Source organism: Tamandua tetradactyla, chromosome 6 (assembly GCF_023851605.1).
Source record: "Tamandua tetradactyla isolate mTamTet1 chromosome 6, mTamTet1.pri, whole genome shotgun sequence".
NCBI classification, from domain to species: domain Eukaryota; kingdom Metazoa; phylum Chordata; class Mammalia; order Pilosa; family Myrmecophagidae; genus Tamandua; species Tamandua tetradactyla.
In genome coordinates this window covers 29176786-29202032 of record NC_135332.1, presented here as the reverse complement: position 1 = coordinate 29202032, position 25247 = coordinate 29176786, and the positions used below count along the sequence as shown (strand labels likewise).

Genomic DNA, 25247 nt, shown 5'->3' with positions numbered 1-25247 from the left:
TAGGAGGGTCCCTCAAATAAGCCAAGCACGAGGGGCGACGACCGCCTGTTTGGAGCAGACTCAAGCTTTGTCCACCCGGTAGACGGCACTTAAGCAGGTGGGCGCAGGGTCCGAGGGGCTACCAGCCCCGCCCCAGGGGCCCGCTCTTCTCGCCAGCCCCCGGAAACACCGCCCTCCCGCCCAGAGGGCTCAGAGGGGGCGGGGAGTCGAACGCCCCCTTCCGGGTGCCTCCGCCCGGCTGGCCAGCCCCGCTCCTCCTCCGGGCGGGAATCCTCCCTCCCCCGCCCCTCCCGAAGCTGGGCCCCAGCGCCAGGCCTGGCCCCAGGGGGGAATCCCCGGCTCCAACTCCCCCTCCCTGAGGCCTCTGCCCGTCTTCCCGGCCCCTAAGGGCCTGGAAGACCCCGCCGGCAGCGGCTAAGACCCACCGCTCATTACGACATCTTCCTCCCTGGCCTCCGCCGCCTCCGCCGCCACCGAGAGCCTGACACCGCCCGCCTAGCGCCCGCCAATCCCGGAGCCCGCCACCGCCCGAGCGACGGCAGCATTCGCCAATAAGAGTTCAGCACATTGGGGACCGACAGCACTACTAAGCAATCAACGAGAGGTATCGAGAGCGACGTTGGTTTGGCCAATAGGCCTGTGAAATGTCACTGATAGACGGTAGAGTGCACCAACCGGAAACCTACTGAAGTGTGAACGACATGTTCACTAGCCAACTGGAAGGAGGCAAAGTCCCGCCCACTACGTAGTTGATGGACAGCAGCAGGAAGCTAGATGGGGTGGGGCTTAGGTGAAGACTGTTTTTTAATTGGTCGTGCTTGACCTTCCACCCACCTCTAACCCAGAAGATGAGTGATAGATCTGCCCTAAAGCCAATCAGAAGTCCTTAGGGTGAGGCCGAGAAATGCCCTTCTAAATAGCATACACATTGCGCCTTAAATCTGGCATCACCCCTGTGTGGCAGGGTTCCTCCTACTCTTCGGCCGCAGCCCTCTGCCAGTCAGTCCCACGCCTGGTGAGTGGAAAGCCACTAACCTTTTATTTAATCCCTCGCCCGTCATCGAATTGGGAATGGGCATTGTGCCCCCGGGCATCCTTGTACAGTAAGCCTTTGCTGTCCGACACAATAGCGGGTGTTAGGGTTACTTGACACTTGCAGAGAGGGGAATGTTTTCGTTGCGTGGGTTCAAGCCCTTGTGAATCCTCACCTGGTTACTGCAGCCACCACCCCCGTAACTGGCGGTCTCCGAATGCGTGCGTCGGAATCAACGGAGCTTCTTTTCAGAAAGCAGGTTCCATTCCCGGGGGCCGCCTCTGATTCGGGACGTCTGGGCGTGCCTGGAATCTGCATTTGAACTAGCGCCTCTGGTGGACTGAAATGCACACTTAAGTTTCACAACCACTGCTTGTTCTCTGCTCCGCTTACCTCCTTCAATGGGGCGCTTACTGTGAGTCGAGAAGCGCCAGGATAGCCCGGGTAGGTTTAACTTTCTCTCCCAGGTCTCTTTCCTGTGGACGAGTAACTTGGGAAGGTTCCTGGCTTTAGTGAGAGGGCATTCCTCCTGGCTTCGGACCAGCCTCGTTTCAAAACCTACATCGCACTGAAAGGGACATCTTAGGGTACTGAAACCCATGGTGTCTTCCAGTCTATCTTCTCAGTGTTAGCCTTTTGAAACAAAAGACTTTAGACAATATCACTCCTGTAGTTAAGATCCTTTTTTGGATGCTGGTGTGCGTCCAAATAAAGCCCAACTTCGCTACTCGTTAAACAAGGTGCTTTATGCTCTTCATTTACGTCGTACATGCCTTATTTTCCTTTCCCTAGCCCCCATATCCTTTCTACAAACCCTTCCCTTTCTCCACAAGGAAAGAATCCACAGTCCCTAAACACTTATGCTTCTCTCCGCTATTTCCCTTCCTACTTTATGTTCCTTTCTCCTTCTGGTAAACTCCTATACATCCTTCAAGACCCTGCTCAAAGAGCACTTTCTGAGAAACTTCTGGCCACACAGCCCTCCCATCCAGCCTAGCTATTTCCTCCCGTGTGCTGCCCTGGGCTGTCCTTGGCACCTGCAAACAACTTCTCTTCCTCACCCTGCATTGCTCATTTTTATTTTCACTTCTGACCTTTCAGCTAGACTGTGAGCTGCAGTACTATGCAGAAGACTGGCAAGAAATGTGTGCTGAATATTTGCATACAATTACATCTACATATGACTTACTTAAATAGACCATTCATTCTGTTCCCAGGCTACTTTTCAAATTAAGATTGCTTCACTGTCAAGCCAAGGACTCCACCTGGGTTCAGTGACTCAGCTATATTAAGGTGCAGTTTTTTGGGGGGAAGCAGGGTTGAAGATCCTGCTGGGCCACTGCCAAACCTCTCCTGGGACAAACACCTGGGGGGGGGGGCGGTAGTTGTTGCTTCTCACACCCGCCGAGGCACCAACATGAACATAGCAAAAGTGGAAGAAAAAAATGTGCATGTGTGTGTGTATGGGGGAATAGGATTCGAAAACTGATAAGAATTCAGCAGCAGTTTTGAGTTATTTGAATGGGTTTTTTTCCCTTTTAAAGGATGCCATTTTGTTTTTTCTTTATTTCAGGTCTATCCTACTCTCTTACCAGGGACACATCCGAGGAAGAGAGGATGTTCTAAGGAGAGGACCCTTTGTACTTGTGTCAGGACCTCTGGAGTCTCCGGTCCTCATTCACAACCCTTCAAAACCACCACATAACTTCTCTTCCCATAGATTTCTTTCGAGATGGCCCCCTCATCAACAGAGAGGAAGGAGGCCAGGCAGCCAGCCTCTAAATGCCCACCTTCTCCCTGGCTGCACTTAGACTCACTGGAGAGTGTTCTATATATTCTGAAGTCTGGGACCCATCCTAGAGCAAGGAAATCAGCATCTGTGGAGTTGGTGCCTGGGCGTCAGTATTAAGAAAATCCTCGGGCAGCTCCAGTGGACAGCCATATGTTGAGAACCACTCCTTAGTCCAAAGATAACTTCCCACTGGGGGCATCCAAGTAAAAAACTATGAAATGTCAGTACCCTCCACCCCCACCCATTCCTGTCCCTCCCTTTTCTGAACTTCTCCCCTGGGCCACCCTACCTGCTGTGGTCTTTGTGGAGCTTGGTCGACAGGTTGTTCCAGCTGTGTTTTTCAACATCAACCAGGAAAGACATCTCTTCCTCTGATGTTTCTGGGGGCCAGTTCTCTCTCAGTGATATTTCCCTTCTCGTCTTCATCTGTCTTTCAGTCTCTTCTAATTTTTTCCCCATTTCTAATTTACAAAGATGCCCGTTCTCCACCACTGAAAGCTTGATGTTTGTCTAGTCCACCACTGTACCTTCCACTCCCAGCACATTGCTTGATATTTAGTATCAGTGAGTGTTTGTTGACTGACTGAATGATTGTATCATTTTAATACTTCTCATGAACTTATCCTCTTCCCTTCGGCTCAGCATCTTCCACCTCCTATTTCACTTCTCCTTTTCTGTCTGCCATGTAATTCCCTTACCTCTGCATTGGCCCACCTTTTTTCTACTTCTTAGTGTCGTTTTGTCCTCTTTTGCCTGTGGCTGCTGCCACAGTGAGTGTCTGCGCCCACCTGAAGGTGCTGAGGGCTCCAGAGGGAAGGAAGCACAACTGTGGTCTCTGCCCTCAGGAAGCTTCAGATTGCCTCTAGAGCCTCCTCTGAAAGGAAGCACATGGTGTGCCTGGCGCTGGATACCCAGAAAGTAGAGTATCAGGCCAGCCCTTGGCCACCAGTTGATCCTCACTCATCTCACCCGAGCTTTATTGTTTTTATTTTTGAAGCATTACAGCCATCCCAGCCTTCTAAAGGCTGCTAATTCTGCCTTACGGATTTCCCAGTAGCATCTGCTTCTCACTTTTTCCTTCCCTCGTTTCTACTTTCTCATCTTTTCCTTTTCCACTTATGGAGAAATCAAAGTTAACAGATATTCAAATCATCCTTGATGCTTTGAGAAAACTTTCATGGGCCAAAACACACAATTTGAATGAACTATAGGATCCAACTAAGGTTTCAATTATCCAGGTTTCCTCCGTCTTCTGTGAGCATGAAAAGTTGAAAGAAGCTGTAAAATGTATCTCCTGATTATACGTTAGTAGCTACTCCAACTCCGTGCCCCAGGAGCGCGCGCCTCTGCCTCCACTGTCCAGGGATGCCACTCCTGACCCCATGTCCTCACTGCTCAACGCCCTCTGCCCTGCGGCGTCCTGCCCAGGCCAATGGCTGCCCACCAACTGCCATGGAATCTTCCAGCAAGGACATTCTACCCATCCTTCCCCAAAGGGTTCTTTTTTCTTCCCTGGTTATTCCTACCACCGTGCCCCTTGGGCTGGGGTCTGTGGACCCCTTGGAAAGGAATAGTCAGCCCCAGGGTGAAAACCCCTCGGGTGGGAGGCATGGGGGCTGCTTTAGCCTTGTCACCACCAGGGGGCGCCTAAGGCATTCCAAAAGCCAGCTATCCCAATGTAGTCTTACAGGGAGAGAAGGCAGGCAGGTAAATTCAACTTAATAAGCATATATTAAGTGCCTCCTGTTTGCCAGGCCTGTGCCCTGCTTGTGCTGGAGACTGAAAGTGTGTTCTAGCCTCTACAATGGTCTCTTTTTGTGTTTTTTTTTTTTGGGGGGGGGGGTACATGGTTCAGGAATGGAACCTGGGTCTCCTGCATGAAAGGCAAGTAATCTGCCACCGAACCACCGCGCACCCTTACACTGGTCTTCTTTAAAGAACCATTTGCATCTTCAAGTAGTCAGTTGCCAATGTACCAGCTCCTTTGACCACTTCTGGTCACAAATCTTTCCTCCACCTCAGCTTCTCCTGGACCCAGCCCCTCCCCACCCCCTGGTCCTGAGGCCCACAGCTCCTCAGGGCTGCAGAGCCTGCACTTGTTTATCTGGGTTCAGACTTCTCCCAGCCAGCCGGAAGAGTTTCCAAGAAATAAAGGGAGATGGTGAATTTCCCCAGGTGGGACAATGCTGCTTCCCTCTCTCTTCTGAGTCCTCAGTCCCTATCACTAGGCCTGTCGGGGTTTCCAGAGCCCCTAAGTAGGGAAGATGTAGATTCTGGGAAGCTGGTGACCGGGGTACTGGGTTCAGGGACATCTTCCTTCCTGTAGAAACACTGACCCAGCTGGTGGAGACTCGGAGTGGGTGATGGCAGTATATTCATAATATTAATAACAACACTGGGGACCACAAAACGGCTGTGAAACAACCCTCTAATGATCCCCTTTATTTATAGATCTCTTCTTCCTGTACATTTCAGAGCCATTGCCCAATTAACCCTCTTAGCTTCCCTAGGAGGGACAATTAACCCCATATTTTATGGCTGGGGGAAACTGAAGCTCTAGGAAGGCGATAGAGTTGGCCAGAGTCATACAGCATGTTAGTGACAGAATTTATATTCATGTCTCTTTGAGAAGCGCCCTCTCCTTCCTCCCTCTGTCCAGGCTCACCTAGGCGTGTGCGCCTGTGTACACATAACAGGCTTGCACACACACACAAGCATACGCTCAGTGTCCATGCCAACAACTCTGCCCTCCAGGGTCCTCAGTATCAGGGAGAAGCTCTAACTGGGTCAAAAGATGACCGTTGGGGGTAACCAGCCCGGAGCCTCCGTTACCACAGAGGAGGGCTTCTCAGTGTCAGCTGGGGACAGCCAAGGCGCAGGGAAAGCCTTGCTCGGTTCTGTTGGACATGTTCGAGTCTGGGAGGCCCTCCCAGGCCCCGGTAGTGGAGGTGGCAGTGTCGCCTCGCAGGGGGAGATGTGGCAGTCCTGGGGAAGGAGTAGAGAGTACTGGCCAGGAGAAGGCCCCTCTGGAAGAATGACAATTGTTCGGCCTGCATAGGAAGCAGCTGAGTGCGGGGGCACGAGGGAGATGGGAGAGTCGGTGCTGGGACATGGGACTGGATTTCAGCTTCATGTCACCAGCAAAGTACAAAAGGAACAGGGAGATGCTTTTCTCCTAGTCTGAACTAAGGCACGGAAGATGGGGATGTGCTCTTGCTCCCAGCAAGAATCCAGAGGGAGCCAGCTTCTCTAACCTGAGGGCTTCCTGGTTAGATGAATGCTCCGGAACCGGTGACTGAAGGGGGCAGTGAGGGAAAGGGGGGTGACATCTTGGCTAATATGAAGCAGGCCTTGAGAGAAGGCCCTGATTATCTTGGCCTCTGGGTGGGGGGATGGGCGAGGATGTTTGGTGGGGTGCCTGCTTTGAGAGAAGAGCCACTGTGGAAACCCAGTGACCACGGACTGGACTAGGCCACTTCCCGTCACTGGTTCTTGACTGTGGACTGGCTCCCGCCCACCGGCTCTGCTCCTGCCTCCCGCCCTCGGGCCCCTGACCCCCGTGGCCAAGGACCAGAGATTTCCCTCCCCTCGCTCCGGGTTTCACCTCCCAAAGTCCAAGGCTCCACATTGCTGAGATTTTACTAGGGCTCCCAGCTGGATCCCACCTTTGATCTGGCTTCAAAAAATAAAAAGCAGAAAGCAGTAGCAGGAGAGTAATTTTCCCGACCAGCTAGGGAGGAGGGCGGGCTGGAGGCAGGTCCCGACCAGCCCGGCCCACTCCTCCTCCAGCCTGTAGTCAGAAGCCGGAGGGTGGGGCGGGGGGTGGGCGGGGTGTCCAGTGGAGCAAAGCCATCGAAGCCATCTTTCCTCCTTGACTTCTTCCCCTTTCCTTTTTAGGGCGCTGACCTCACGCCAGTCTTCCTTTCCTTCCCTACCTACCAATCAGAGGACCTTACAGCTGCACCCCCTGGGCACCTGCCCCCCACCTCCTCCTCCCTGCTCCTGCCTCTTGCCACTGGGTCCCCTGGTCTGTCCCTGGGGAGTGGTGACCGCTCAGGGTGGGGCCTGGCCACAGGCAAGTCTGTGCCCACCTGGCTGGGCACCCCAGACATGACTCAGTTGGCTGTCTCAGCGCCAGCTTCTGGTCCCAGGAGGCTGGACCAGGGGAGTGGGGAGGGGAAGGCCGGGCTGGAGAGAGGGTGGGTCAGCCTTTGATGACGCTTCTCCCCCTCCCCCTCCGCCTAGGTGCTCAGAGCCCTGGCCCAGGATTTCCATCTCCCCGCAGCAGCCCCCATGTCCCCTCCCAGTTCAAAGGCTCAGGCTCCGCACCTGCTCTGGGGATGCTTACCTGGGCCTTTTAAGTGGTTAGCAGGGCTCCTCACCCCCACCCAGCCGAGGTTCAGGGCTTCTCCGTGCAGGTGCAGGGGACATGGGGGACTGGAGTGATGGGGTGCAGAATTCAGAGTCTGGGAGGAGGTAGAAACACCCAAAACTAACTGAGTGGCCCCATGCTGTTAGGCCCTACATAAGGGCCACTGACAGCTAAACAGTCCTCTCTGCTGGGCTGGGACCAGGAAGCCAGGCCAAGTGGCAGCGTGGCGGCAGAGTTCTGGTGGGCAGGAGTGACAGTCAGGGCCTGGGCCACATCGCCCCCTTGTGGAGACCCCAGGCTCAGCCTTTTGGCTCATTGGTTGAAGGGGGGGGGGCAGTGGGGCGGGGGGAGGTGGGGGAGGGTTGCGGTAGAGCTCAGGAGATTTTCTGTTTTGGTGTCCTAACTTTGCCATCTTCGGCTCCCTTCAGACAAGACCTCTCACCCATGTACACACTATGAAAGAATTCTCTCCTTGCTGCTCCTGCCTTGCCTGGGAAAAGGAACCTGGGAGCTGGAACCCCACAGTCTCCAAGGGGAGACCTCTTTTGGGAGGTGCCCCTGAGCTCCCCCCACCTTGCCCCCAGACTCTCTCCCTGACCTGGGGGCAGAGAAGAGTTCAGGGAGGGTGGGGGGAGTTGTGAGCCACCTAGTCTCCAGGTGCCCCCCCGTGGGGCGGGGTCCCAACAGATAACCATCTCTCTGGCAGCTCCAACCTGTTCTGTTGGTGACTATTTTTTTTTTTCTCCTAGAAGAGAAAGGTGAAGGCCTTGGTGGGGAGTTATTCTGGCTCTGAAGTATCCTTGCAGCCCCCCCACCCCCAGGCCTTGTGCAAGAGCTGTAAATCTCTCACCACCCACAGGCCTGGGGGCCTGCTGCTGCCACTTTCATGTAGGGAAGTTTCAGCCTTTGCAGCTCTGTGTGCTCCACGGCCCCTGCCTGGGGCCTCTCCCCAGCCTGTAAAAATCCAGGCCTGTAAATCTTCGCTGCCTCCCTGGGGGCCTAGCAGAGTCCTTCCCCCTCCTCCCCCTCCGCCCACCTGCACACATCTCCCCCCCTCCCCCGCCCCAGAGGCAGCAGACCAAGAGCAGTCGCAGGGCAAGGAGGTTGGGGTCTCTGAGGGGGGCAGCCGCGGGGCAGGAGCCTTCCTGGGGCCTCACCCCCTGCGCCAGCGGCCAGGGCTCAGCTATCGCTGAATGGTCTATTGCAGGCAGCTCTCAGCACCGAAGGGGTTTCCGGGGTCTCTGGTGGAGACCCTTGGCCTCCACCGCCTGCTGGCATCCACCTGAGTCTTAGGAGACAGGTGGCTGTCTGTCTGCCAAGCCCCCAGGTGCAGTCGGAGGTGGCAGGCAGCCCAGTGACTATGACGCTCTCCTGGATCAAAATGGGGAACTGGAGGAGTGGAAAAAGGAGTCATAGAGGCCGAAGCCTGCATGGGGTCATGGGTCGTTTGCATGGTCCAGTGCAAGAAACACAGTTCTTAGCTTCCCAGGAGGACGCTGGACATGGACCCAGGACCGGGGCCAGGTTGCAGGTGCTGGGGAGGGTCTCGGGGCTGCGCTGGACGAGGGAAGGGTGAGCTTGTGCCTGAGAAGAAATATCTCACCAAGGAAAAGGATTACAGGACCGGGTGGGAAGGAGGAAGAGGCAAGAGCCTCTTCAGAGGGAGCGGGGTGTCTGTGGTGGAGGGAACAGTCTGTTCAGAGGTTCCCAGGGGGTAGGGGACCCCAGCTGGTTTGCTGCCAGGAAGGCGGAGGAGCCCGTGCCTGGCTCTGCCTTCCCGGGATCAGAGGTGCAAAGGGAGGAGCACTCTTAAACAGCTGACGGTGGGGAGACGAGGTGGGCAGTAGGAGGGAGGGCCCCGACTCTGGGGGCTGGCGTGGGGCGGACATGGCCTCTCAGGCAGAGAGGGTCCCACGCCAAGGTCTCACTGGCCCTCCTGACTTCCGGGCATCTCACTTCCGGGCACGAGGACACAAGGAAACCCAAGTTCTCTGGGCCGGAGGTGAGTCCACTCACCCCAACCCCATCTCCACCGTGACCAGAGCCAGCCTGACTGACATCCTATCTCCTTTTTCCCACTTCCAAGCCAAAACAGCGCTGGTGCTGGCCTCTGTGAGTGCTTACTGCAGGCCGGGCGCTGTCTCAGCCTTTGGTGTGCAATTATCAGTTTTGTCCTCCATCTCATAGGCCTCAGTTTACGCACGAGAAGGCCGAAGCACGCACACAGCTAGGTCTGCACCGGTGGCATCTGAACCCAGGCCATTTGGATACTGCCCCCATGCCCGCCACTGTGAGGGTAAGAGGTGCTATGGCTGGGGGGGGAGGGGAAAAGAGTACCCTCTGGGCCTCCTCCCCACCCCTCCAGCACGGCAACTCAGGTAGTTTAGGTGAAGCCTGCTTGACGCCCCTCCACCCCCTTAGGGAAGGAGCAGTTGGGGCCTGGCAACCAGGCCATGTCTGGGAACCAGCTGCCTCCTGACGGATGCCACCTCAGAGGCAGCACGAGGGACCAGCTCCTGATGCCCACGGGGTGCCCAGCTTCGGCTGGTGCCCAGCTACCATTGGGGAAACTGGGCAATAGCAAAAGTGAAACTGACTCAGCCAGTTTCCCACCCCTGCCAAGGGAAACGGGGAGCAGCTTCGGCTGGACAACAACCAATTAGGCACTTTTTATTGCCCACGCTGTCATAATCCTCAGAGCTTGGCTCTGATGAAGAAGAGGAAATGGGATGTGCTGGAATTCCAAGAAGCCTTCAGAGTTCATCCCAGCTATCCCCCTGCTTCTGGGCGAGAGAGCCCAAATGCCAACCACCAGAGGGTTTCTCCACGTGAGGCCCTTGGCCCTGGAAATTGATAGGTCTTTGTGTCTAACACAAGCCCTTCAGCCTTGTGAAGGCTCCAGAAACTCAGGGAAGAGGAACCCCATTTCTGTTAGTTCCTGAGACAAGTGGGGATGGGCTAGGCACCTACCTAGGGCACAGATGTGGTTATGCTTCCAGGCCAAGCCTCTGGTTGCAGAAACTTGCATGTTGGCATCAGTGTTCAGAGAATTACTGATTTTTTTTCCTACCACTATCTGACTGTCTGAGACTGGCAGCTCTCTGAAGACAGTGGAATAGAGGACTTGTAGCATCGGTCTGGAAGCTCCTCTTCCCAAGGATAGCCAGGCTCCATTCATTCTCTTCCCCTGCCCTCAGTTGCCCAGTGTGGAGGTCTGTCCGTCCAGGTCAGTCCTGCTGACATCATACTATGCTTGTGATCTGGCCCAGAGGGGGCTGCTACGGCTGCATTCTGCTTGCGAAATGCAACCACAGCCCAGCAGTGCCTCCGTTTCCCCCTCTGTAAAATGGAGTAATAATAGGACCCACCTCAATATTGTTGTGAGGGTTAAGTAAGAAAATGTATGTGTCTGGCCCATACAGGCACTCAATAAATGAGAGTTCTAACTTGCTTTTTGGATAGCTGGCAAAAGGAGAGAGACCCGCGCTCCAGGCAGTGCCTTTCTGCCCATCAGAAACCAAGGTGGGGAAATCCAGCAGCCCAGAGGGCCAGACCCGGCCAGCCTGGCAGCATTGCACAGGCCTCAGGCTGAGGCCCAGGTGGACAGGTCCAGTCTGCTGTCTCCAGGAGGGAGTAAGAAGAGCTGAAACCAACATGGCCACCCTCAGGGACCTGGAGTGGAGAGGGCAGCAAAGAAGGAGAAGTCTTGATGGTTAGGACCCAACCGTGACGGCAGAGTGAGGAGAGAAAGGGGTGCTGCGTCTCACTGCTTCAGACCAGAGAGCGATATCATGGTCCCTTTCTAGAGTGGTGGTGGTCTCAAATCCAGTGGAGATGTTCACTCAGCATCTTGAGGAGTTGAGACACAGATAGGGGGGTAGACTCAATGACTTCTCCCAGCCCATGGATCCCAAAATCACCTAGAGGAGGGGAAGGGACACAAGTAGGTGAAAATGCATCCAGGCTGAGCACCCATCACCTTCCGTGCTGTGCGTGGAAACATGTCCCTGGGTTCAGAGTGGTCCACAAGCTGCTTCATGTACCGATACTGCCTCTCCTCTGGAGAAACAGGCCCTAGGGATTGGCGGCTGTTGTGAGGAAGAGGAGACACTGCCTTCGCAGCCGGTTCTGCCCTGAGTAAGGACCCTGGGTGGGGCTGAGCAGGAATGGCACTTGGCATGGAGCCAGGGCCCTCAGGCAGAGTAGGTAGAAGGAGGAGGGAGTGCCCTAACTTTATGAAAGAGATAGGGCAGACCCCACTGCCCTCTGCCTTGGGCCTCCAAGGAAGAAGCAAGTAGAATTGAAATGGGGAGAGTGGGAGAAGAGGGATTCTGAAGCTGTTGAGAAAATCTTGGGGGGAAGGGATCTCTCTCCTGTCATCTTTCTTCTTTTCAGCTTCAACTTAGACGTCAACTCCTCTGGGAAGCCTTCCCTACATTTCCCCCATGCTCTGCTTTTACCTTTGCCTCAGCATTTATCTTGATCTTTCTGAGTGATGTTTACTTGTAAAATTCTTACACAAGCAGAGAAGTGAGTTGCCTCCCCCCTCCCCACCCCTCCTCCTCTCCCTCAGCCGTCCACCACCCCTGCCAGCGGACAAACTGATGGCATGGGCCCAGAAGCTGCACTTTTCAGGGAGCTGCTAGTCAGACAGTGGAGACATGGTTCTTGACCACAGAAGATTTCCCAGTCTGGGGGGAGGGTGGGGAGACAGGACACACCCCTAATTCATCAACAGAGATGAGAAACAGGGGCGAATGGATGGGATTCTTGTAGTGCTAGAATAAGGGGAAGAAAATGTAGGGAGGGGGGCCGAGTGGAGTCACCGTGGAATAGTTTTCTAGACGAGAGAAGCCGGTGAATATCATTTATCCTTAAACCATGTCCATTTAACCAAAGAAGAAACTGCTTGAGACCTCCTGGTAAATCTGAGCCAGGACTCCAAACCACCGCACTTTCCCAGGGTCTGTGGGGCCGGGGAGGACGCCCAGGATAAAGCACCAACAACAGGGGAGCGGGTGAGGGGTAAAGATGGGAGAAGGAGGGAAAGCCTGTCATTTGAGGAACATTCCTTCCGGCCCATGGATGACCCGAAGTCACCTAAATGATAAGCAGAGAGAGAGGCATGTTGAACTGGTCCCCGTCTGGCTGGCCACAGCGAGGCAGGGAGCCGGGCTGTCTGATCCCATGAGCCAAATCCCCGCATCGCTGGGGCTTTAAAGGCTCTGAGTGTCGGGCCTCAAAGCCACCGACAGGTATCGATCTGCCCTCTCCCTGACCTCCTCATCTCCCTGTCCTTTCAGTGCTCTCTGACCTCTGGCATGGGGCCCGAGGGACCCATTTTTGTTACCCTTCCTGCCCCTAAAGATTTGGGGTAGACCTGGGTGCAGATGGCAAAATGAAGGGAGCTAAGCAGATGGGCGCAGGACAGGGGAGAAGGGATTGAAGGAATCAGGGAAGTGCATGTTTCCCAGAAGGTGGAACAGCTGGGCACTTCGGGAGCACATCCCTGCAGACACGGTGGAATTCACTCTCTGTAGGTGGATGTCACGAGCAGTTTTGTGAAAGAAAATGAAGTGTATGGGTGGGGAGAAGGTGATGGGGGAAATAAGGAAGAATTCACATGGCTCTTCAGGGCCCCCTTTATTTGAGTGCTAACGGCCATTAGAGGAAGTTCATTAGAAAGAAATGCTCTGAGCCCTACCCCTTAGGGACTTCAGGGAACCCCCATCAGCCTTGGCCCTAGACAGGCCCAAGCCAGCCCAGCCCAGGGGATCTCCTCAGTTAAGACTGTGACCTCTTAGTGTCCCCTAGTCTGTCCTGTTCCCAGGCACCTCCATGGGGGCAAGGGGTGGGTCCCCTTGGCAGAGACCAAAGGCTCCAGATGGTACATTCAAGACAGGGCAGAACACCCCGAGGGGGGCAAGGGCGGGGATAGGTGCTGGTGTGCATCCTCTGGTTGGGATAGAGGGTGTCTCCTGAGCCCCTGGACACTCTCTCCCATCTTACTGGAGCTAGCACCCCAGGGAGGGAGGTTTCGGAGCTTGGCTGAGTCCGTTCCAGGAGGGAGGGAAGAAAGCAACAGGGGGGTGGGATGTCTCTTCCACCCGCCTGGCCGATTAGTGACTCTGAGACAGGAGAGGGCCTGTCACCGAGCCCATAAATAAAGCAGGGAAGTCTCTCCCTCCATCTGTGTTTTTCTGTCTGGCCTGGAGCTTCCGGGAGAGGAGATGTCTCAGCACCCCCAGCATCAAACATCAGGTGCTGGAGGGAGAGGGGCAGCCTCCCTCCCTCCCTCCTCCTCCCACTGTCAATCTCTACTTCTGCTCCCCAAATCCCTTACCCTTAGCCCTTCTCTCTTTAGCCTAGACACTGACTCCAGGAGGCTCCCGGAGACCTTCGGCGAGGGGCAGCATGGTCTGGGGTCTCTGCCAAAAAGCTCTACCATCTCTCGCCCTTGGTGACCATCCTGTGTGGACTCAGGAGGAAGATGCCCTGGGGCCCCAAGGAGGTGTAGAGTAGGGATCAACAGGTGCCAAGAGGCCTGAGTAGGCAAAGCCCTCCTCTGCCAGGAGCCGCAGCAGGACTGGGAGCTGGGCCTGCTCCTTCGTGATGGTGAAGGGCCAGGGGAGGGACCTAGTGAGCAGAGAGCCTGGCAGAGCGCCAGCACCCTGCTGGGAATAGCTGGTCCCAGGGAGAAAACCCTGCACTCCACCTCCTACCCCAGCTGACTCTTCTTCCCAGCACCCTCCACCCCTCTTTCTGCCTCCCTGGGGCCCTCAAGCGCCAAGTTGTTCTTAGAACCCAGGACATGCCACCAGAGCTTTCCAAAGAGTAGTTGTCAGACCACCTGCATCTACATCACCGGGAAAGGAAAGGGAAAATGCTCGCTTAAACGCAGATTCCTGGGCCCCCATAGATTTACTGAACCAAAAGGGATCATTTTAATGAGCATATCAGGTGATGCTGGTGCAATTCACGCTTGAGAAACTCCCAACTGAGCTGTATGATGGCAGGGACTCTCATTCTCCATTAAATCCCCAGCACCCAGCTCAGTGCCTGGGATGTAGTAAGTGTTCAATAAATATCCATCGATTCAATGCATTTCTAGATAATGACTCCTCCTCCTTTCCCTCTAGGACTCCTCCTCTGTCTTCTACAACAACCCCAAACCTATCAATGGATTCCAAGTTCCTGCTAAGGTGATAATGCCATAATATGTTAGCCAGATCCCCAATATCACCTGTCTTTCAACAGAACATTCCTGCAGACTTCACTGGCAGTCATGGGGAACACCCCAGTGGTAGGGGTCTTAGGCGCTAGGGCAGATTGGTGGGGAGCTCTTGCGGGGGCAGGGGCAGGGTTGAGGCCCTAAGCTCTCTTATTTCCACATGGTAGACAAACTCACCTAACCCGAGGGAGTGATGGTGGGGTGCAGGGCTCCTGTTCTGAGGGTAGTAAGAGCCAGGGAAGGGAAAATCACAGAGAAGGAAAAAAACCTCAATACTGTGCTAAAGCAGGGCTGTAGCTGAATGAGGTTTAAGAGGAAAAGAAAATCACACCTGTTGCACAATTCAGGTCAGTGGCCTCTGAAGTTTTCTCAAGGGCCAGGCATACCAGCTAGGAATGCATCTAGGGGTCCACCCATCTCCTCCCATCTGGTTTGCATTGCATCTGCAATATATTGCTTGGGCTGGACCCTGCAAATGTAGTATGCAAATAATACAAAATGGTGGTGTTTGGGGTTGGGGAGTTTCCCTAAGGTGAAGACAGAGAGGCTGTTCTGGAGAAAGCAGGGAGGATGCCTGCAGCTAGCGAGCGACCCCCAGGCTTGGGTGCCAGCCTTCCCAGCTCCAGAGTGGTGGAGAGGGCCTTTGAGAACTTTAAGAGCCCTGGCTTCGCAGGCCCTAGGAGGCCTGGGTTGGTGGGGAGAAAATGACCCAGGCAATCCAGGGATGAGAGCAGCTGTAATGGTGGAGAGTAGAAGAGCAAGATTTGCAGGTTGTCCCCAGGGCAGCAGGGAACCCGGGAGGAGCAGCTCCAGGAAGGCACTGACATGGCAAATGCCAAATACTTGCCCTGGGGCCCTAGAGATGAGGACGGCAGAAGGCTGAGAGAAGAGGGGGAGGCAGGTGCCAGGCAGAGTTTCCTGAGGAAGGAAGAGAAAGAATCACTCCTAGGCTGGAGGGTGACAGCAAAGGTGCCACCCTGGCAGGGGCAGGGCCCCGGAAAAGGCCCAGCACTCAGTGAAGACCTGGGAGAGGAGGGCCACCCGGTCCCCTCCCTGTGGGGTGGCTCCTGCATGTCCTCCACCCTAGGGAAAAATCCCCAATTTGACAGTGGAGGTAACATCTCCACCCTGATTTGGGGCTGGGGGAGGGGGCTCTTAGCCCTCAGAGGGACCGTATATTGGAAAAGACACAGTCCATGTCCTTGGAAAGCCTTTAGTCCAATGGAGGCAGCACAGTCCCTGCCTCCACCCGGGCGGGAAGGAGGGTGGGTAAGGGGATAAAGCACAATTTTCAAAATGGCCTTAGAGTTCTTAGAGCAACATAGCATCGCTGTGGGCAAACCGGGCCATTTGCAGATGGAGGGGACCAGCATAAAGGAGCAAGGCAGAGCTCAGCAGAGTAAATCAAGGGAAGCTTCACTGAAGTGGCTTTGGGTTGAGCTTTTGAAAATGGGGAAAGATTGGGGCTTGTGGGTTCCTCTGTCTGCTTGGCGAGAGCTATTGAGGGTGAGGGAGGATGGGCTCAAAGGCTTCTTGGGCTGTGACAGAAGAGCGGACTCGTGTGTCTTTCCCGGAGATGAGCACAGTTAGGGAAATCAAGGCTTCAATAAGAGAATCGACCCAATAAATTAGGGGCTGAACTGAGACAAGACCACGGACCAGAGTTTAGGGCTAGTCCAGTGCTGTCCCCCCTCCCCCTGCTGGCATGCTGAGAGCTGGAGGCTTTTGCAGGAAGGTCCCTGGAGCCCTGATATCCTCCAGGTGGGCTGTTAGAACTGGGGAAAGTACCTTATCTCTTGAGACCTCTTTTTCCCCATCTGTATTTTGGGCTTTTTCATCTAAAGAGGGGAAAGTCCTTTGCAGGAGGGTCCCAAGTGAATCTCAGGTGTTGGTAGGACTTACTCACTCCTTTCCTGTAGGGATGTTTAAACAGAGGGGGAGAGGAAGGCAGTCAGAGGCTAGGGACCCCCCCCAGCTGAGCAGGCACCCTCTTCTTCCAAGTTGCTGATTTCTGAGGGGCGGGGTGGGGATGGAGATAAATTTGCATTCAATTTGCACATGAATTGTGTGAGTTGCAGGCAACAGCCACATCTGGAATCTCCCTGGCTCCCGCTGCCTGGTCTGTGGTTTCCCCACCTGCCCCAAAGCCTGGGTTACCAGTTGTGTGGTCACAGCTGGAAAGGGGGCCGGGAGCGGGGTGGGGTTCAGGCGTTGACCACCGGCATGCCCAGGACCCACAGAGCACCCTCCGACCAGGCTCTGGCCCCTTTTCCCAGCCCTCCTCACCTCCCCGCAGGGTGCCCAGGAGGCCGCGGGCAGACCGAGCTGGCTCTGACGATGCTGACGGCCTCCCCACACCAGGACCCCCTCTAAAGGGGAACCCAGCGGGAGCTCCTCGGGGCCCTACCGCTGCAGCCCCACCCTCCGCGCCCTTCCGAGGCCGGGCGCTCAGCTGCAGTGGGCCAGCGAAGGGCTGTCCCCTCCCACTGGAGCCAAATAATTGCCTCCTGCTTTGTTGTGTGGTGTCTGGGGCCCGGGGCCTCTCATTTGCGGGGACGTGCTGCGGCGAGAGCCTCCCTGCCTAATTACCCGCCTCCCCCTCGCCGCCGCCGCCGCCGCCGAGCCTCCTGCGTCCGGCCGCTGGGCCTTACTCACCCCGGCCGGCCCGCCCGCCCGGCCCGCAGCTCCCCCCGCGGCCCGGAGGCGGCGAGCTCCCCGCCCGGTTCCCAAACCGGCCTTCCCCTGCAAAGAGCCCTCTGCCTCCTCACACACACACACACCGCCGTGCCCGCCAGCCAGAAGGGAGAGGAGCCGACCCCGGGGCGTCTGTTTTGGAAAGAGGGAGCTGGAGGAATAGCTCTGGCCTGAATATACCCCCACCTCTGTAGCCACCCAGGAACGGGACCCGGGCGAGGGCCCTGGGCCCCCGCCTCGCATTGCACAACATCTGGACAGGAGCTGCACCTGTCGGGACTCATTCCCAGTTGGGGCTGGTGCTCCCTGTGACACCGGCACCTGGGAGAAAACACTCCCCTCTAGTTTTTTTTTTTTTTTCTCTCTCCTTTTTCCATTTCTCAACCATCTCTTTACCTGTTTGCTGTAAAGGAAACGAAGGGGGGATGGGGAGACAAAGAAAGAAGAGATAGTGCCTGACACACACACACACACACACACACACACACACAAGGAGGAAACAGATTCCTAAAGACAGAGACTCTACGAAAGAAACAAAATGAGCCACAGCGGGGGAAGGGGTAGAGACTCAAAGAAAGCTACACAAGGGCCCACAGAGACAAAAGCACAGGGAAATGGAGGAGGTTTTCACTTCTCTTAAGAAAAAAAGAAGAAGCAGAATGGACAAGCAGAAATATCATCAGAAAAAGGAAGCCTCTTGTTTCTTGGTACATTAAAATTGTGGGTAACTCGTGGAGAATGGACCATTGACATTATTGACACTAAATGGGAGCAGGACTTAGGGGAAAGCAGGGATGCCAAGAAACATTGGGCTGAGCTAAGACTGCTAAATTATGAAGGGACAGTCACATATCAAACTGTTTTTTTTTTTTTACTTTTTTCTACTTGATCTTTATTAACTCTTTAATTCTTACCCCGTCGTTTCTTTCTTTTTTTTTTTTTTTGCATATTCATCATCATGATCATTTTCAAAATGTTTTGCCCAGAATGGATGCTCAATATATAATGATAGCTGGGGCAGACAGATGTGGCAGCAAAAGGAATGTGGGATGGACTTCTGGGTGGACTTTCCAAACTTAAGAACCATCCATGCATTCAACAAACACTTATAGAGCTACTTCTAGACACCAGCCTCCGTTCTGAGTGCGAATGATTTAATTAATCTACCAAACAATCCCTGGGAACACTAGAGAATGCTATGAACTCTGCCTGCCAGAAGGAAAAGTCAAAAGAGAACAAATCCTCAGCATGTTATACAGGGGCTACTTGGAGAGGTGAAGATCAGGGGGTGCTGGGATTTGCCAGAAACTAGGGGAGGTGAACTCTAGGCTCCTGGTTAGGAGGAACCTCAAGCCATCAAGTCCCCATGGAGCAGCCCCAGAGTTGGGAGCAGTAGGGGATAGATAGACCCTCCCCGAGGTCCCGCCACAGAGGCAGTTTCAGTGTCTGGTGGAGCCATGGGTTCTCGGGTAGCTTGGAAACCCAGACATTTACAGTCCTTCCCCGTTGGAAACTGTGGTATAAAGATCAAGCATGTGCGTTGTGTTCATGCTTGGGCAGGATCCCAGCAAGTTCAGGACTTTGTAAGGGGATCACATCCTCCGTCAGTCTTCAAAGCATCCCTCCTTGCTCTCTTCTCACCCCTCTAAGGACTTCTCACCACCCCGGTTTTCAGGAATTTCTCCCAAAGGTGGAAGGTCACACTCCAAACCCTCTCTCTCGGTGGTGGTAGAGGAAAGGAATTCTTCCTGCCCTTTTCCTGGGTGGAGGAAGAACAAAGAAGCAGAGATGTCATTTGATGAGGTGGGGACCAGCAGCTCCCTCACAAACACCTTTCCCTGCCACCTCTTTTAGGCCCTGAAGCAGAGGAAGGAGATGAAAGGGACAGATCTGTGGGGGAAGGAAAAGGTGGGAGCCTGACTGGGGACAGATTTCAGGAGCAGATAGAGGGGTGGGGCAGGACTCCTGGTGATCTCATTGGATGCCTTGGCATCAAAGGTCCACTGGCTTCCAGCAAAGTGGAGTTGATTAGTGTTTGTGTGCACACTGGGGAGTGGTAGGGTCCTGTACCGATGCGTTCACTGCACAGCTTCACACCCTATACATGCACACGTGCACGTCACGTGTACAGTCAAGGCCTTCTCCAGGAACCTGACCTCGCCAGGTCTTTATTCTGGAGAGAACTCTGTGATCTTCCAGCTCAAGAAAGAGACCATTGGACACCTCTCTTTTTAAAAAGTCTTCCCTTGAGTTAAAATATATTGAGTAGATGGAACTACTAGTGGTCAATGAGATGGAGGGTTAAGGGGTATGGTATGTATGAGTTTTTTCTTTTTTATTTCTATTTCTTTTTCTGGAGTGATGCAGATGTTCTAAAATATGATCATTGGGATGATTATACTACTATGTCATGCTATTGTGATCCACTGATTGTACACCATGCACAGAATGTTTGTATGTTAAGAATGTTCATGTTTTTATGTTATTGTGGTTTGATAATAAAAAATAAATGTGTAAAAAGAAAATTTTAAAAAGTCTTCCCTTGACATTGAAAAATATTTAAATGAAAACATTTTATGAAATATGACGTGCATATAGAAAAGTGCCTAAATTACAAGTATAAAACTGAATGAATTTTCACAAAATTCACACTCGGGTAGCCAGCATTCAGCTCAAGGAACGCAAGGTTACCTCTACCCAGAAGCCCCCCCTGTGCCCCTCTTCCCTGTATTAACCCCCCAAGGGTAACAGACCTCTGTTCTGATTATTTTATCTTTATCTAAGTAGAATTATGTATGATGTAGATTTTATATCTAGCCTCTTTCACTTCACATAATATGTGTGAGATTCATCTTTTATGAGTTTGAACCATCCTGTGGGGGGAGGGACAGAATAGGTCAAGGATTATCCCCTTTGGGTCTCTAACTTAGGCTCCCCTGAGATCCTCTTTGGCCCCCTTTCAGAGTTTGGTGTCAGGGTCCCCTTTTCTGGTCCTCTGACTTCTCAGGCAGGTCCCAAACAAGAAGAACACTCGGGAGACCTTGTCCTCTTGGGGCTGTAATCCAAGCTGGGATCTGGGAATTGCTGGTCCCAGACCACACCCCTCCAAAGGGACTCCGGAGGAAGTCCCCGACCTGGGCGGGGTAAATTAGATGGCGCTTTGAGATCTCAGGATGAAAGTACCACCTCGGGCCATTGTCCTTGGCCTCTTGTCCAGCTTGGCAGAGAGGCAAGGGAGTACCCTGTCCCCTCAGGCCCAGGGATGGGGCATCAGCCTCGTGGGGTGGGCATTGCCAGGCTCTGGAGAGTTCTCTGCTCTGAGAACTGCCTATCCCAGGAGGCAGGGAACCCAGGGCTGAGGTATTGGAAAGTGGGGAGTCCAAGGCCCATGTCCCTGGGGCCTGCCTGCCCCCACCTACCCTGGGCAGCCCACAGACAGCCGGGCTCTGGTACCATGTGTGGTTTCAGGATAAGCTGCCGATGCCACCCAGCGCGCCCTGCTGACAGACAAGGATCTCGCCCGCTTTCAAAGACGCCCTTTTATCTGCCAGGGCTAATTACACCTGTAGAGTGGAGGAGAGGGCATGGGAGCCAGCCCCCTCCCTCTTCCCCCCCACCATCCCAGCTCCTAAGCCCCCTGCTCAGGAGCCCTTCCCCTCCCTCTTTTCTGCCTGTGGCAAAGCCTTCTTGGGGGCAGCCTCAGCACCTGGTTGTCTCAAGCGACAAGGGGCCCTGTCTCCTGGGAGGAAAAGTGTGTGCAAGCGAGCAGAGGTCTGGAAGGTGGGCCTGCTTGTGTGCAAGGGCCGGGGGCTGGAGGGTGCAAGTGGCATTAGGAGGGTTGCAAGAGTCCCCAGGCAGTAGGTGAGGGCTTGTGAGTGTGAAAGTTCACGTCTATAATGAGGGCAGTTTAATGGCAGCCATGGGCACTTGATGGACACAGGAATCTGCGTTACTTTGCTTCTCACCTAGCGTCCCTGAGCCTCAGTTTCCTCGCCTGTGAAATGGGGATAGTAATACCTACCCCATGGGATGGTTGTGAAGAATAGTTGAAGAAATGCACATAAAGCCCTTGGCATGGTGTGTAGCTAACACATGAGGGCAGGGGGTTAGCGGAGGGTGGGAAAGGTGCCACCTCGTGTGGGAAGGGTCTCCAAGTTAGACACCCATTGTATCTCAGGCTTACTCCTCCTCCGGCACCTGAGGCACTGCTTTGAAACAATCTGCTTACTACCTTGCAAACAAACTCCTCAAGGAACCATGTTGTCTCCGTCTTTGTACTTCAGTATTAGACCAGTGCCCAGAATATAGTAGGTGCTCATTGCACGCCAGCCAGTCCTGATGGCATAGGAGCAGAGGGAGCATGTGATGGGGAGGGGCAGGGGGAGCATGTGATGGGGAGGGGGAGCATGTGACGGGGGAGGGAGAGCACATGATGGGGGGCACATGTGTGAAGGGGTCCTCCGGAAATAAGGTCTCTGGGCAAGGAGGAGTCAAGGCCCTGTGTCTTGAGTGTGTGTGACCCCGAGGGCGAGGGGATGTGTGAGTGTACAAGTGGCTGCTGTGAGTGTGTAAAGATAGGAGTGGGTAGGCAGCGTCGTCTGTCTGTGTTGGGGTCTGGGTGAGCCTCTCAGCGGTAATGATCTATGAGGGTGTGTAGACAAGTGAAGATATCTCTGCGTGTGTGTGTGTGTGTGTGTGTGTGTGTGTGTGTGTAAATCCCTGTGGGAGAGCTCCGTGTGAGGCTAACTCCATCTGCGTCTGGGGCCGTTGGTGCAGCTGGTGGGTGAGGCGCAGGCATGGGGACTGGTGGGTCAGCTTGGGGCCTGCAGCGGTGGACAGGGCCTCCTTCCCAGGCACCTCACCTCAAGTGGGCCCAGAGAAACGGTTAGGAGGCTGTGTCCTCCCCAGGGCGGGGGGAGCAGGAGGAAGCCCTCCCCACCCCCCAGTGCCCCCTTCCCTCCTGGGCCCAGGGAGTAAGGTGCTGGTGAGCTGGTCACAGGCTGGAGCGGGTTGGTGGCCTTCTCGGGAGGCTGGGAAGGGGGGGTAGGTCCCTGGGGGCTGGGGATGGGAGGGTCAGAGCCCCCCAACTAACTGTGTAGGTGAGGGGTGGTCTGTCCCCTTGCATTGGAGGGATGAGTCCAGACATCCTGGGTAGGTTGTGGGGTCCTTCCCTCAGCCCCCAGGAACCTCCCACCCCAAAGCTAGTAAGTCCTTGGTGTTAACTCACCTTTATATTCCAGGCCTGGCTCAGGCCCTGCCCACCCTCCCATTGTCAGAATCCCTAGATGGGCACAAACAATCGATCATGGAAACCCTGGACCCTCAAGCCAGAGGTCGCTGACGTCCTGGTCCCCCTACTTTCCTTCTGTGCCTCATCACTTCTCATCCCCTTCCCCAGCCCCTCCTCTGACCCTGTCATCCCTGGGAGGGGTAATGCCCTCAGCTCTTCCCGACAGGAAGTCCCTCGGGTGCCTGGCCACCTCTCCCGGGTTCTCAGACCCTGTTTAGGGGCTGGGTGCAGGGGGACCCCGTTCCCAGCATAAGACCGCCATCCGGGTCTGAGGTCAGCGGCCGCTGAAGTACGTCAGCGGTGGGTGGGTGTGTCCCACCCCTCACAGCCTCCCTTTCATCCTTTGTTCCTGCCAGCCCGGCCCATTCCCACCGCAGATTCTTGGATTCTCAGCGTGGCGTGTCCGCTGAGCCAGAGTCTTCGCCCAGACACGATCCTCTCCCGGCCCTGCCCTCCGCGCGCCTCCTCCTCCCTGTTCCTGTCTTCCTCCCAGCCACAGGAAATCACTTTCGGGGGCGCGGGCGGGGGCGGGAGGAGGGCTGGTGCTTTCACTCTCCCTCCTGCCCCTCTCCTTTCCAGCCTACCCTGGCCCCCAGAGGAATTGTGGTTGGACACGAAGAAGAATTTGAGGGGCTTTGCAAAGTGGGGAACTTGGGCAGGTTGAGAGCTTTTCCCGGGAACAAGAGAGCTGGGAGGGAAAGGAGCATGTGGGCCTGGGGGCACTAGGGTGGGCAGGGGCACTTCTCTGGGCTCCCTTCCCGCCCTCTGATGCCATCCCAGAGCTTTTGTTAACTGTAGATGTCTGGCTGCCCTGGTCTGGCTTCCAACCACCAAACATTTCTCCATTTACCCAGCTTCAAATTGGGTTTCCACCTTGCTGGAAATGGCTGTTTGCATTACACCCTCCCAGCTGCCTGCCTGGAGTCTGGTAGAGCTTTGCACCCTGTGTCCTGGTTCTCAGCCCCTCCCTAGGAATCATGATGCCGTCCCAACCTGGGTCCTTCTCTCCAAGGGTTCTGTGGCCCCTCCCATCTGCCTCCTCCTCCTCTTCCAGGAAGCCCTCTCAGCTGGCCTTGCTGCCTCCTTCCTTCCCAGCCCAATCTCCCCATTCGGGATGTCCACTGATCTTTCTAGCCAGAGCCTTCCAGTGTCTCTCTGGGTGTTTGTGTGTGTCAGGTTTTTCCCATGTAAGTCAGGAGCTCCCCAAAGGTGGGCCTATTACCCCCACCCCAGATTAGAAGTTCCCCAGAGAAACTTCCCAATTCCCAGAAAAATCCATAGGACCAGGTCTTGAGGAAGTGAAGGAAGGGAGGAGGGCAATTATCAGGGGAAGTGATGAGAAAGAGTGGCAAGAGTTGAAGCAATAAGAAATGTGTTTCCCCGGAGCTCTGGCCCAAGGAGTGGGGTAGAGAAGAGAGAGGGAGATTTATTAAAGTTTCGTAGTATAGGGCAGAAAGAGAAAAGAGAAAGACTCCTTCTTTTTAAAAAAATGTTTTTTTAAATTTTTCTATTAGAGATGATGTGGGTTTATAAAAGCATCAGGCATAAAATACAAGATTCCCATACCCCACCCCACCCCCACCACCTGCCCTGGTGTGGAACGTTTGTTTCAATTGATGACCACACTTTTCAAATAATTGTAGTTTTTTTTTTTAGCAGTACAGCCTTTGTTACAATTGATGAAAGATTATTAAAATTGTACTATTACTTATCATCCATAATTTACATTAGGTGTATTTTTTCCCCACATATCACCCTATCATTAACACCTTTTAGTATCGTACATGTGTTATAATTCATGAAAGAACAATCTTATGTCTGTACTATTAACTATAGTCCATTGTGTACAGTAGCGTTCATGTGTTGTAAGAGAAAGTTTTTTGTTGTTTTTTTTTTTTTACATGGGCAGGCACCGGGAATTGAACCCGGGTCCTCTGGCATGGCAGGCAACCGTTCTTGCCACTGAGCCACCGTGGCCCACCCAGAGAAAGATTCTTGACCGCTCCTCTGGTGGGTCCGAAGGGAAGGGTCCCTGGAAGAGTTTGCCAAAACAAAGCCCATGAGAGGTGCAAGTCCCTCCTATAAAAGGTGCGGGAGGGCAGCTCTATGGGCACGATCAATGAGGAGGGGGGGTCCTGATCCACCCGCCCCCTCTATCTCGACCCCTACCTGCCTAGCAGTAGCATTTGGGTACTTGAGGTCACCGGAGCAATCCAGAGTCATAAAAAGTGCTAACAAGAGTCCCCAGGCGTCCTCCTATCCTGGCCTGGAAGGGAACCCATTGGGTTTTAATCCTAGATCTGCTATTAATTAATTTGCTGAGTGATCTCTGGCAAGTCCCTCAACTTCTCTGGGCTTCCCTTTCCTGTCCCCACCCCTCCAGGAACAGGTGCCTGAGGGAGGAGGTGGGGCCTCCTCCAAGCTGGTTCTGAGGATGGGTGTCCCTTCTAGTGCTGGGGCCAGGCAAGTGGTACCTTCTTGGACCCTTTTTCTGTTCAGCTGGGGAGGGAAAGAAGGGGGGTGTGGTGCCGTGTCACCCCTGATGGGAACGCGAACCCCTGTGCACCCTTCCTCCCTGCCCCTCCTCGGGGTGCTGGGCTGCACATCCCCTTCGCGCCCGAGACCCCCCTCCTCTGACACTCTCTATCCTCCTGCCCACCCGGGGCCCCGCCCACAGGAGCCAGAGCGAACCCCTGGGAGAGAGACTAGCTCAGAACCCCTGATGAGCAATAATTTGTTTTATGACAGAAAAGGAAATTGTCTTCAGTTTCACAAGAGTGAAACGAATTCGTTTGAAGTAGTTTGCCCTGCGGCAGGCAGAAGAAGGTTTCTCTC

General features: G+C 54.4%; 1 protein-coding gene and 1 long non-coding RNA gene across 9 annotated transcripts in view; one reads left to right on the top strand and one right to left on the bottom strand.

Annotated features, from left to right (window-relative positions):
- Positions 1-4285, bottom strand: part of SP2 (Sp2 transcription factor) — a 33865-nt gene extending 29580 nt beyond the window's left edge. For 3 of the 8 annotated variants that reach the window (XR_013177571.1, XM_077164623.1, XM_077164624.1), the window contains exon 1: positions 3115-4285. Coding sequence is in view for 4 of the 8 variants with exons in the window: in XM_077164623.1 (XP_077020738.1) it covers positions 3115-3172 (58 nt within the window). In the remaining 4 variants the exon portion in view is untranslated. Of the gene's footprint in view, positions 1-425; positions 515-1208; positions 1667-3114 lie in introns of those variants that run through there. The other 5 variants (XM_077164627.1, XM_077164628.1, XM_077164629.1 and 2 more) reach the window with 4 other exon arrangements.
- Positions 247-5809, top strand: LOC143687563 (uncharacterized). The gene is made up of 3 exons (XR_013177582.1): positions 247-1015; positions 2251-2326; positions 2607-5809. It is a non-coding gene; the product is annotated as an uncharacterized LOC143687563 (long non-coding RNA).
- Positions 5810-25247: the final 19438 nt, after the last annotated feature.